The sequence below is a fragment of the Ailuropoda melanoleuca genome, chromosome 2 (assembly GCF_002007445.2).
Source record: "Ailuropoda melanoleuca isolate Jingjing chromosome 2, ASM200744v2, whole genome shotgun sequence".
Lineage (NCBI taxonomy): Eukaryota > Metazoa > Chordata > Mammalia > Carnivora > Ursidae > Ailuropoda > Ailuropoda melanoleuca.
In genome coordinates, this window is record NC_048219.1 from 171,356,993 (window position 1) to 171,370,415 (window position 13,423).

At 35.4% G+C, this 13,423-nt stretch overlaps 2 protein-coding genes across 11 annotated transcripts in view; one reads left to right on the forward strand and one right to left on the reverse strand.

Moving 5' to 3' along the window:
• The window catches only part of CREB1 (cAMP responsive element binding protein 1), a 67,729-nt gene extending 54,514 nt beyond the window's left edge, over positions 1-13,215 (forward strand). For 5 of the 7 annotated variants that reach the window (XM_034655066.1, XM_002918087.4, XM_002918088.4 and 2 more), the window contains one exon: positions 424-5,992. In XM_034655066.1, coding sequence (XP_034510957.1) covers positions 424-568 — 145 coding nt within the window. In that variant the 3' untranslated portion in view covers positions 569-5,992. Of the gene's footprint in view, positions 1-423; positions 5,993-13,084 lie in introns of those variants that run through there. The other 2 variants (XR_855659.3, XM_019798413.2) reach the window with 2 other exon arrangements.
• The window catches only part of METTL21A (methyltransferase like 21A), a 64,712-nt gene that overhangs the window by 40,658 nt on the left and 10,631 nt on the right, over positions 1-13,423 (reverse strand). The window contains exon 4 of one of the 4 annotated variants that reach the window (XM_034655068.1): positions 10,376-13,423. The exons of the other annotated variants lie outside the window; for them this stretch is intronic. Within the exon in view, the coding sequence (XP_034510959.1) occupies positions 13,026-13,423 (398 nt within the window). The 3' untranslated portion in view covers positions 10,376-13,025. Of the gene's footprint in view, positions 1-10,375 lie in introns of those variants that run through there. 4 annotated transcript variants of the gene reach the window in all.

Below are 13,423 nucleotides of genomic sequence, written 5' to 3' on the forward strand. Positions count from 1 at the left end.
AATGCCCTGAAATTATGAGTTGATGAGATTTTTCTCTTCAATTTAGGATGTTTTTCGAACTGACATTTTAGCCTTAATATTTTCTTAGTTATTGATAGAATTTCAAGTTTTATAGGTGTGATACAGAACATATCAGCAAACAGTGATATAATTTTAAATTATTAGTGATCATTCAGCCCTTTACATTGTTTGTTGGGTTTTCACATTTGGGGTTTTTTTTAATAAAACTTACATGGTATATTAAATTAAAATTTTATATGAGGCCATTTCCAAGTCATTCAGTATAGTTTTTTCAAATGCCTAATCTATAATATATTAAAATATTTGTTGCCGTTGAGCTAAATATTTGAAAGTACTCTAGCCCAAAGTAAATGATATAGAAATAAATGTTGCATAATTTTTCCTCCCCTGTTTTGCTCATAGGGAAGCAGCACGAGAGTGTCGTAGAAAGAAGAAAGAATATGTGAAATGTTTAGAAAACAGAGTGGCAGTGCTTGAAAACCAAAATAAGACACTCATTGAGGAGCTAAAAGCACTTAAGGACCTTTACTGCCACAAATCAGATTAATTTGGGATTTGAATTTCACCTGTTACGGTGGAAAAGGACTGGCTTGGCCACAACCAGAAAGACGAAATAAACATTTTATTTTCTAAACATTTCTTTTTTTCTATGCGCAAAACTGCCTGAAAGCAACTACAGAATTTCATTCATTTGTGCTTTTGCATTAAACTGTGAATGTTCCAACACCTGCCTCCACTTCTCCCCTCAAGAAATTTTCAGCACCAGGAGGAATCATGAAGAGACTTCTACTTTTCATCCCCCTCCCTCTTCAAGAAGTAATAATTTGTTTACTTGTAAATTGATGGGGGAAATGAGGAAAAGAAAATCTTTTTTAAAATGATTTCAAGGTTTGTGCTGAGCTCCTTGATTGCCTTAGGGACAGAATTACCCCAGCCTCTTGAGCTGAAGTAATGTGTGGGCCGCATGCATAAAGTAAGTAAGGTGCAATGAAGAAGTGTTGATTGCCAAATTGACATGTTTTCACATTTTCATTGTGAATTATGTAAAATTGTTAAGAGATATACCCTCTAAAAAAGAATTTTAGTATGGTGTTGAAGAAATTAAGAATGAATTCGGAGTGCTTTCTATGTACATTCTCTTCTTCAATACTGAAAACTTGTCCTTGGTTCTTAAAAGCATTCTGTATTAACTATAGCTCTTCCATAGGGCAGTTGTTGCTTCTTAATTCAGTTCTGTATGTGTTCAACATTTTTGAATACATTAAAAGAAGTAACCAACTGAATGAAAAAGCATGGTATTTGAATTTTAAATTAACTTGAAGTAAATAAAAGTACAAAGCTTGTTTTAGTTAGTGCTAAATTCTTAGTAAAAAAAATGCTCATTAGTAAACCAGCCCCTTGAGTTATATAACAAGGTTTTTAAATAAATGTTTTTGTCATCGCCTTCAAAAAATATTTATGTCACTCATTTACTTAAAAAGATATTTCTAATTAAACTCTTCCCGTTTGCACTTACATTATACCACCAACAGGAAAGCCTTCAAGATGTTAAATAAAACAAAGTGATATATTTGTTTATAAAATGTTATGTGTTGTAGAAAAATACTGATTTGAAATTTTTTCCATATTAACATACTTTAACAGAGTATCTCTAGTGAATTTTTTAATGAAAGAAGTTGTAAGGATATAGTTATTAAAAGTACAGTATTACATGTACACAACAAAAGTTATTTTCTTCAGAATATTTGAATGACTGCTGTACTACAATATTTGGATTGTCATTCTTGCAAAACATTTTTTTGGTTTGTTTTCTCCTAAAAAGGACAGTTGTGCTTTAGCTTCCCAATATGCTGTATAGCCTTTGTCATTCTACAAAGAAGCTACCTGTTTGAACCCCTGACTAGAACTATGACTGTATTTATATGTATTATACATTGTTTCCAGTACTACTTCTAATTATTAATTACTCACCTTATTCACTAAGCTTGATAAATCTAAAAGTTACCCTTTAAAAGAAAAATAGGACTAAGGTGGATTTTAAAAATTGGAGACTGACATGATGTTAGATATAATATCTCATTTGAGAAGGTTATCCTTTTAAAGAAAAGTATAGAAAATCAATGTTTTATATTTAGTCATGGGTTATTTTTAAACGTTAAGTTTGTTAATATGTTAACAAAATATGCAGATATGGATGTCACTGGGTACATTTCGAAAAGTAAGGTTTTTAATTAATATTTGTATATGGTATATTTTCGTTTGTAACAAACCATTGTCTTTTTTCAAGGATGAACAGAGTTTATGAAGGAGCATCATTCTAAGAATTGAGTGATGTAGTCTTTTATTTGGACAATTCACCAGATTCTCAAGAAGGCTTTCAAACGACTGTAAAGTTTGATGTTTATCCTGCTGAGCTAATGGGGAAAGTTGTAGCATAAAAATTATTTGTATACCAGCATAGATATGTCATTTTCCAAAACTTCAACAGAAACTAAGCAAAATCACAAATCTGTTCACAAACTAGAATTCTTAATGAGTCTAAATGAGTTTTGAATGTCATAAACTTTATAAATGAAAATTGCCTAGTATTTAGCAAGTTGTATTCTCTAAGGTAAACAGTTTTCCAAAAGTTGAGGCATTCTGTTTAATTAGAAAAGTTGGTGGTCCTCTTAGTCCCTGATAAATCAAGGCAGTCACATCCGTATGAGCTGGTTGAATTTATAAGTTTTTATAAATACCAGGTCCTTTGTACCTTGAGGATGATTGCACTGGTTTGAAGTCAGTTACTTCATGGTGAGGTAAGAAATGTATTCTGTTGCTAAATCTGTTTTAGACCCTTAAAGAGACTTGAAGATATTTCAGTTTATACAGATAGAAATTAAGCATCTTTTGTGCAGACTTTTTTTTTTTTTACAAGAATTGGAAAAAGGTGTTTGTTTTTAAGCATGCAACTTTGAGACTCTTTATTAAGAAAATGACATAATTAAAAAAAAAAATCTTGTAGCCAAGAACATATATGGCCATGTTACCAGTAATAAATGTTTTTTCTTTTTATATTGGCCAAAAGGGAATGAAAATGTCATCATAGGAATCTGTACATATGCTACTGATTTGCCTAGAAAATAGCAAGTTTGGTATCGCTTACTTTGCAAATATAGGGCCATGTGGCACTTTTATCTATAGGACAGATTAACTCTAATAAAAATGAAGTGGGAGGGGTTTATTTTTGATATATTACTCTTATGAGTTTTCAAGCTTTGATAGTGTTTAACTGAAAAGTGGTTTAGAAAGGGCTAGATCCAGTGTGTTCACATTATTAAAAAATTGATATCAGATATAATTATAATTTCATTCTTTGAAACGCAAGTACCATATTGGCAACCATCATATTGTCATAGGTGCTCTGTTCATTTAAATATTATTGGGGGGGGAATGGCATTTGTATAATATATGTGTACATATATATAAATACATACAGTATATAATCTGAAGCTCTGAGAGCTCTTAAGTCAGGAATGCTGAGTATTATAGTATATTGAGGTCAGATGAAATTTTAAATTTTTGTGTGTTCTATTGCATCCCTTTTGGTAGTTTCTTGGACTGCATTACTCCAGCACTCATGATTGATTTTTGTCTTCTAATTTTCTTCCAAGTATTTTTTTTTTATTGTTAGTTTTCTTTGGCTTGATACTTTTACATATGTTACTAGTCACTTGAAAACTCCCCCGCCCCCGAAGTACTTGGTTTTTATGCTTTGTCTCTGGCAGCTATAACAGTGGTAAGAACATTTTGAAGATAGCTTCTAAAAGGTACCACTGATTTTTCAAAACTCATCTTGGGGGAGGAATTTTGGTATTTTCATTTGAGCAGGGATTTTGTCAGAAAATGTGTTTTGGATGGTAGGTCAGCAGCAGTGCTAGTGTCTGAAAGCACACACCAGTCAGGCAGGCTGTGTGATCAGAGGTCATCTGGCTGAAGTTTCTCTCGGTCTCTCAGGCCTCATCCCTACTATCATTTTGACTACGTGGGGTGACATGTGGAATCATACAAAGGCTTAGGAAATAAGTTTGTTTAAACCAGGATGCTTTTACTTACTTGAAGTGACTTCAATCTAGATTTCTTCTTCACATTTTTAAAATGTTTTTAATTTTGTGATCAGCTACAGTCAGCTACTAGCATAAATTGGTCTCTTTATTTTGAAGATCAAAAAGGCTGCTTCATTTTGCAGGATTAAATAAGGCTAATATGGTAAAGTTAAGATTTTGAATTAAAGTGGGTTTTAAGAACAATAGTTACACACCTTTTTAGTTATTTCAAGAGGCTTTATTTTGTTGCCTTTGTGGCTCTGAAAACTTTTGGAATATTGTTTCCCAGTGACCTAATACAAAAGTTGTATATTTATTTGGATTATATTTACATTGTATTCTTTGTAAATGTTTGGTGTAACTTGCACTTTTAAAAATGACCCAGTTGGGTATTAGCAACTTGAGAAGTTCCCTCATCAATTAATTGTCAACTATTTATGTCTTTCTCCTCTCTTCAAATCATGTGACTTTTTAAAATGGAAACTTTACATTAAAATATTTTAGCACCTAAAGGCTAGTCTTACAAATAGCTATAAAAGAAAAATAACAGGAAATTAGATTTGACTAGCCCAGTTAATTAAAAGATGAGTTTAGACCCAATGTTTTTATCATGGATAAAGATTGAAGGAAAAGCAACTCGAGTGAATAGATACTTATTTCCAACGCTGATGTTGTTCATAGGATGCCAAGATAACCATGAATTTGTCCAGAACAGTAAAATATTTTTCAAGGTAATTACTGTCATGTTGGAGACCACATGTAATCATTTAACTAAGGTTTTTTCACTTTAAATTGGCTTTTTTAACATCAAAGAAATGCTGCCTAAATTTGACTGATGTCAGGTGAGAAGGGAGAAAGTGCGGTGTGCTTTAGCAAGCCTGTAGGCGAAGAGTTGGGGGATACGTTTGCTCACTCAATTGTACGAAGCACAACTAGAACTTTTGTTGGATGGTTTGCATACATCTTGAATACTTTTAATGTCGATATGTTGACTTTTTAAGTTGACTGCACAGTCACTGTATGTACTGGGAACTGGTTTCCTTGACTTTCTCGAATCGATGGCTAGGAGAGGCACTCATCCCTGAGGGGTTGAACATATCATGAAGCTGAGTCAGTATGGAAGAATTTCAAATAAATCAAACAGGGTGCTGAAGTTCCATCTGTCTCATATGCTTCTGATAAGTTCTTACTGATTAGTGAATGTAGCTTAAGCCTTTGTATGTGTCCTCAGGGGGCAGACAAACTTTTAGAGGGACCAGATAACGTTTGAATGGAGGGATTATATTTCAGGTGTTTTAGCTTGAAATTTATTTTTTAAAAAAATAAAAATAGAAAAAAAAATAAAACAAAGCCTGTGAAGCAAGATGATATTATAAACAGGCAGAGTTGTTTAGCACAGAGAGAAGATAATTGACCTGTCTGCATTCTGGTACTGTGGGTGCAGGTCCTAGCTGGGCGTAACATGATACATTTTTAATTCTCACCAGCAAGTAAAAGAAAAATGAACAATCTGTGGGAAATGTCTTTGAAAAGGGTCAAACGGTAGGAAATTCAGATTTTACCTACTTTATTACAGGTATTATGTGATACTTGCCTACAAAAGTATGGCATTTCCAAGCTTCTGTCTGAGGAGCATCTCAGAAATGTGAGAGTAAATCTGAGCTAGTTTAAAAATTGGTAGGGAAGGAAGAAAATCCCTGCAGATAATAACCTTATGTTAGTTGGCCAAGTGAAATGATCTATCATTGTGTTTGGGAGGTTTTATTTTCTTATGTTTTTAAAATTGAATTGGTAAATGCTTTATAGACGTATTTTTATCCAGGTGCCACTCCAATTTGTGTATGTAATAAAATTATTTATATTAAAAGTGGGAAATAATTTGTCAACATTGTTCTGTGAGTATGGATTTATTAGGGGTGGCAAAGAAGAGTGCTAGTTAGCAGTTTTCCATGTAGAGTTGTCCCCAACTGATCTGTCCACATGTCAGTTGTCATTCCCACCCACAAAAGGAATTATTTCTAACCTAGATGTATCACTTGAAACTTTTTAGAAACAAAATAATCAGGGAAGTTTCTAGAGAGAAAGATGTTTTTTGTTTTTGTTTTAATTTTTCCTTGAGGATTGGGGTAAAGAATACCTCCCCCCAAAACTATCAGCACAAAACAGGGTATTGATTTTTAACTCTGATGTTGCTATTGGAGTTGAATACTAAATAAATAACTATAATGAGGGAAATACATTTCTAATAAAATTCCCTACATTCTAGAAACATCCCTGTTTTAATTTTTTTACCTAAATCTTTTTGTGCTTTATCTGTGTAAAGAGAGGAAATGTACTGAGTTATAATGCATTTTATTAACACTATGTACATATTAGCTGCTTTGTGTTCAGAATGGTAGCAATTGCTTTGTATATTAAAGTGATCCTTGTGAATTTGTGAAATATTGTCATAAAGTGCTTTTTTCTTACTGTAATCTTTGTGGTATCAACTGTCATAATGCCCTTTTTACACACATTTATGTGCCGTCACATAAACATGCTTTTAAAAACTCTGTAAGTCTCTTTTTTGGGGATGGGATCTCTGTATTTTCTTTTTTGCCAGTAGTGTTAAGCTATATTTTCTTGAACTTAGATTTATTACTTTTGTTAAATGAGCAAAATTTATGTTAGAATATTTCACAAGCTTGTTGCACAGCAACAGAAAACTAATTTGAGCAACAAGAACATATCTTCAGTTATTTAATTGTATTGTATTCCTCATTTTTTAGCGCAAGATTTCTTTGTTCAGTGAGATTGAACAGGTGCCAATTTGAAGATTTGGAGATGTTACCATCCTATTCAGAAAACCAATGGGAGACATACGACCTGTTGTCTCTAGTGTCATAAAATGCATGTTTGCATTGGAAGAACAATAAGAACAGATAACTTTTCAGGTCCCCTTGTAATTCTAAAGTTCTGTGATCATATAAAATGGGAGGAAAAGGGAGGGGTGTGGTTAATCTGCTCTTTGCTTAAAGCATAATAAAAGATTTTCACCTATTGATTCAGTTTCTGAAAATAAGCAGTTGCATTTATTCTAAAGTACTTTTTTAAAAATTACCATGATGTGTTTATGAAGCTTGTTAACTACACCTGCTATTGTATTGAAGGAATTACATGAATTTTATTCTTTTTCTACAGAGCATGACCATGTAAGTTATTCTGCAAAAAGACATTTTTGAGAGTAAAAGGGTGATACTAATTAAGATGGACAAAAGGGGTAAGCCGGGACTGTGCTGAGCAAATCAGGACCTATGGTCACCCTCCCTGTAGCCCATATTGTTCAGGTGCTTAAGCCTCCAATAAAAGCATAGAGTACCTATCTTCTCTTTATCCATAGCTTTGTTGTCACTTGCTTATTTCACAAATACTTGAAGACACGCTTCTGGGCCCTAAGTCGTCCCTGCCCTCAAGAAGCTGTCTTAAGACACAGCCAAAGGAGCCATTCTAAAACATTTATACAATTTTAGCTCTGTGCTACAAACTCCTATTTGTCAGCTCTACTCAGATTGCAAAACAGAGCTCCAAAACAGAACTTCTCATTTCTCCTCTAAATCTGTTCATCCTTCAGCTGGTTTTCTCCATCTTATAAATGATGCCACTATTCCACTAAACTGCTTAAAGCAAAAACCCACAAAGTATTGCCTTAATCAGCGTTATCCTTCCATTGTGCATTTTAATTTCTCCACATCTTTCTTATGCACACTGACCAAATTTGGAGCTTAGAATTCTCATGAGGGCCTAACAAGTCAAGGGCAAAGGTATTTCAGGCGCTTGACTGCTAATTTTGTTTTTAATTGAGGTGCAGTTCACATAGCAAAATTGACCATTTTTAAGTGAAAACTTCGGTGGCATTTAGTCCCTTCACACTGTGCTAGCTACCACCACCTGTGTATCCAGTCCCAAAACCTCATCACTCCAGAATAAAAGCCTGTACCTATTAAAGAGTGATTCTCCATTTTCCCCTCCCTCCAGCCCCTGGCAGCCACCAATCTGCTTTCTGTTTCTACAGTTACCTATTCTGAGTATTTCATGTAAATAGAACCATATGTGACCTTTTTGTGTCTGGCTTCTTTCACTTAGCATGTGTATAGGTTTCCTCCACACTACCATTTACCAGTACTTCGTTCCTTTTTGTGGCTGAATAATAATCCATTATATGTGCCATAGCTTATCCCGTCATCCATTGATGAACATTTGGATATTTCTATTTTTTGGCTATTGGGCATAATGCTGCTATGAACATTCATGTGCAAGTACTTGAGTCCCTGTTTTCAGTTCTGCTGGATAGATACCTAGGAGTGGAATTGCTGGGCCATATGGTAACTCTTATGTTTACTTTCTGAGGAACTGCCAAATTTTTCCTGAGCTGCCCCACTTTACACTTCTCCCAGTGATGTATGAGGGTTCCAATTTCTCCATGCCCTGGCCAACGTTTGTTATTTTTGTTTAAATTATGGCCATCCTTATGGGTGTGAAGAGGTATCTCATTGTGGTTTTGATCTGCAACTCTTTAATGATTAATGATGTTGAGAACAGTTTCATGTGTCTGTTATTTGTATATCTTACTTGGAGAAATGTTCAAGTCCTTTGCTCATTTTTTAATGGTGTTTTTTTGTTGTTGAGTTTTAAGAGTTCCTTCTATATTTTTGGATACTGGATCCTGATCGGGTAATATGATTTGCAATTATTTCTCCCATTCTCTCTTCTTTTCACTTTCTTGATAATGTCGTTTTTTCACTTTACTTCCTTAAGTAATATGTACATTTGGAAAAAACTACAAATGGGGAAGCAGTACAAAGCAGTTTCTTGTGTATCCTTTTAGTGACAATCTGTGCATGTACATGCAAATGCAATGTCTATTCTCTCCTCCTCTCCTGTTTTTACATAAATGGTATTTTTCACTGAATGTGTCTTGACGGTTCTATTTCAGTGTACGTACATCTGCCTCTGTCTTGCTAACTAGTGTGCAGGATCCCATTGTGTAGATATCTCATAGTTTATTTAGTAAGCACTCTTTTGTGGACATTGAGGTTGTGACTTTTGACTGTTATGGATGCACACAAGTTAGTATAAATACAAGCTAGTTTATCTTTAGGATAGATACCAAGAAGTAGAAATCGATATTAAGTAAGGTTTTATTCATATTTGGAGGTCGCTTCCTAAGCATTAAGAATCTGCTAAATTAATAAAATGTTGGTCAGTATTTTTTATGTCAAACTTTATAGTCTAATTTTTTTTTTTTTTTTTAGGAGTTAGAAGTAGCAGAACCAGCCTTAACACAAGGCTTTGTAGTAGGCAGGCCTTCCTTTTCACACCTTTCACAGGGTTTTCCCTTCTAATCTTCCTCAGAAGCAGTTGTTCTCAGCTAGGAAACTTTCTCAGCATGCCAGCTTTTCTAGTGTTAAATTTTAACACTTTGCTGCTTGTAGAAAGAAAAGCATAACGACTTAAGAGTGGAAAAAAACTTCTGAGCTAACAATTCCTCAGTTTCTAAAGTGACAAAAGAACTGAGGTCTGCCCTGATTTCATGCAGTTCCTGTCAGTGTTAAGAGAAATGAAGTCTCTTGTTTCCTAGAACAAGGCTCTCCATGCTCACAGCAGTGTCTTGCCTCATTCTTGTAAAGACCTTGAAAATGCTACCTGCCGGGTAGAGGTTCCGGGGCAGCAGCAGAACTGTGACCAGGTCTCTGACACTAAAATCACATGACTCTCTCACCAACTATGATGTCAGGCCCTATGTCTAGGGCCTCTTACCAATACTGGTACATTAAAAATGATTTTTTTAAATTACTTTAAAATTTTATTGTTTTCTTGATTTAAAAATTGGTAAATGCTTCTATCAACCACCATAAACTAAAAGCATAGAGAGTAAGTGGATTTGATACTAGAAGTGGATCTTTTATATAAATTGATAATTTTGTTGAGAGTATGCTTTATTTTTTGATCTCCCTGATTATTTATCCCTACCTTGGGCAAGGGAACATAAAGCACAGAAATTAGGCAAAAAGTTAACTCATCTGTAAAGGCATCTGTTGGGTGTTTTTTTTTTTAAATCTATTTCTTATGAGTAAACATTTACCCTTTTGAAAACAATGGCCCTTTATGAAGAGGGCACCGTGTTAACACTTGAAAGAGGTTATAGGCCTTGTCTTCTAGGAGCATAAATTGTATTTGGTAAGATAAAACATTCCAGACAATGTTGTTATTCTACCTTGAGTTTTCAATTTAGTGTTCAGTTAATTTAGATAAAGTTTTGATTAGAATTCTGATCTTTCTGTATGAAAGAATAAATGTTCCACTAGAAACTAACCAAAGATAGTACTAGGGCTTCAGATAGATCTATCAGGAGCTAAAAGCAAGATACCCTTAAGAAGTAATCCACTTAGACGATGACAGTGTACTTTATATAGTGGTAGTTCTAAGAACCTGATGTCAACATACATATATTTTAACATAGCATCTTGGCACTAGTATTTGGCTTTAGTTGTGGGAAATGTCACTGATATCCACTGGATAACTAAGAATTCTAAGAAACTGAGCAATGTGAGAATCCAGGCTTAGTGCACAGTAGGTTTAGACTAGGTTTCTATCCTTGATAAAACAAGCACACTTAGAATGCACACTTATGGAATTAATCCCTTAACATAAGAGAAAAATGTCACAACTTTGCTGACATTTATAGTGGACACTGGCATACTATACAGACAGATTCCCCTGCTGCCCCATGAAGCAGTCCCTTCCCCAGCTTCTGGGAATGTTGGCTGATGGCCCTCAGGGGAGATCCCCTCCAGGTATTTTCTTCACCCTAAGGTAATGCCCCTCAGGTCACATGACTAATCTCCTCTGCTGGGATATAAAGTCCCACCCCCTTGCCTTAAAATGGCCCAATTGCAGGGCCATCCCAGCTCTCAGTTCTCAGAGGACTTTCCTGACTGCATCCAAGCCCAACTTCTCCCTCCTTCCCAGTCTTGTTACTTTTACTCCCTCAGAGATGTTGATCTGAAAGAAAGCATTCCCATTTAAACTTTGCACCCTAACCTCCATCTCTATTTCCCCAGGGAACTTAGCCTGCAACATTTGAAACCCAAAGCCAAAAAAACAAATCACTTGATTTTTCATTGAAACAACCAAATTATTCTCGAATTTTTCTTGCCTTGTATTTTCTTCTACTAAGACAAAAAAATTACCTTCAACCCTTTCTGATTCTTACTGTTTTATGAACATGAAAAACCATCAATTAATGCTTAACTTCACTTGGTGGAGCATCTAGACATGTTGAAGCTCCCCACCCCCACCCCATCCCACCTTTTTCCATCCACACCCACAACTGTTTTAATATCTGTTCTCCAAAGTCAGGGATATTAAAGTAAAGGAGCTGAACTCCAATTCAAATACTTGTAACAACATACCTGCATGGGACTGGCCTTTCATTACAGCGTTGATGATATTGCACAGCCCCTCCTCCACTTGTCTTCAAAGACCTTCCGTGTTCACGGCACACTACTGGCATTTTATGGATTTGCTAAGCTGTGGGTATTTCTATTTCATGTGCAATTATCAGAACTGTGTTGAACCAGTACATCACAGAATGCTCAGAACTTTTAATTCGTAATTCATCTTTATTAAAGTAAAACCTCTAAAATATATGTAGAAAATAATGTATTGGGTATTTTCACATCCAAGACAGTCATTGAAAGGTTAAGAGGAAGGAGGTCTTGTTTCTAATGTTTTACAAAGGAAATCTATCTCTAGTACCAAATCCCATACTGAGATTATAATATTCTTGTCATCTAAATTTGTTGAAGCTGTTAAGCTTGTACATTATTTAAAGAAAATGTGTGTGACTTCATTCATAAAGTCTGTCAAAGATAATCATAAAGCAATGAAGCAGTCATTTAACCCAAAGACCAGTCCCCTCTAAAGGGAATGTATCTTTTTCATTCAACCAATATTCGGCTCTGAGCTGCTGGCAGTCCTGGCCCTCGAGAGGCTCCCCGTTGTCTTCTGGGAAATCCAGACACGGGAGTAAGCACTTAAAAGTACAGTATGGAAGGAGCTTCTTGGGGGAGCTAACCTCCTGTGAAGGGGTGAGATTTAAAACTGTTTTCATTGTCACCCTATGCATTACAAAGCTACAAAGCGGAGGGGAAAGCCTAGGCAAGAAATACAAAAACAAGGAGAAAGGGGAGGCTCAGGGAAAACCTACAGCTTTTGAAGAAGACAGCTCGTGCACAGCACATGGAGGGCCCAGATTTTAGGGGTTTTCAAAAAGCAGCCAAAATTTTATTTTTACTTAATCCTTTGTTTATATACCTAAATCAGAAATTAAGCCAAAAAGCATGAAATGAGACCTCCAAGAACTCATATCCTACTCTCAAATAACCAAAACTATTTAAGACCTAAATGGGGCAGATAAAAAAAGATCTCAAGACCATTAACAGCTCAGGGGATATACATCAGGTCTCTTTGCTTTATATGCAGAAAATTAGAAAACTGGGCTAAACATATATCTCAGAATGTATGTAAAATAATTTGCGTCGGTTAGCCTCACCAAAACAAGCTTGCTGCTTTGACAACACCCCTATACCAGCCCTTCATTATAACATCAGGAAAATTGTGTATCGAGAGGGAGCAGTATGGGACACAGGTACCTCATGCTTTCCTCTAACGGTAGTTGAATTTTTCAGAGTCAAATAGGAGTGAAAAGTCACAGCAATGGGACAAAGTGCTGCTTTGTATTAAACACACGCTTTGTCCCTCGAGAACCTCTGGTTAGACTTTTTGTTCAGGAAGCCATTTCATTAAACGTGGTTCAATTCCCAGTCTAAGACCTTCACTGACACACTCAATAACAACATTCTTATAAATTAAAGCCAACTATAAGTCCTCCCTCTGGTTTCTCTTCTGTGCTTTGTAAATATGTACATCTTTTGCAGGATCATAGTGAACCTTACTCACAGTAAATGGCCTCTCCAGCATCGCTAAGAAGTTGTTGTCCCGTTCATAGCGAATTCGGCAAGCTAAAAGAATCACGGAGCGGTTGCTACTGAGATGTTCCAAGGTTTGAAGAAGATCTGCGAATGTTTCCTCTAAATATATGATATCAGCTCCAAGTATCAGGTCAAATTCTCCAGGTGAATAACTCCCCAAATTTTGTCCCCAAGTCAGCTCCTTAACCACAGCCTTGGGTTGGATATGGGGAGGTAAGTTGGCTTGAACATTTGATTTAAGAAATTCTAATGCTACTTTTCGATCCGTGATAGTCACATGAGCAC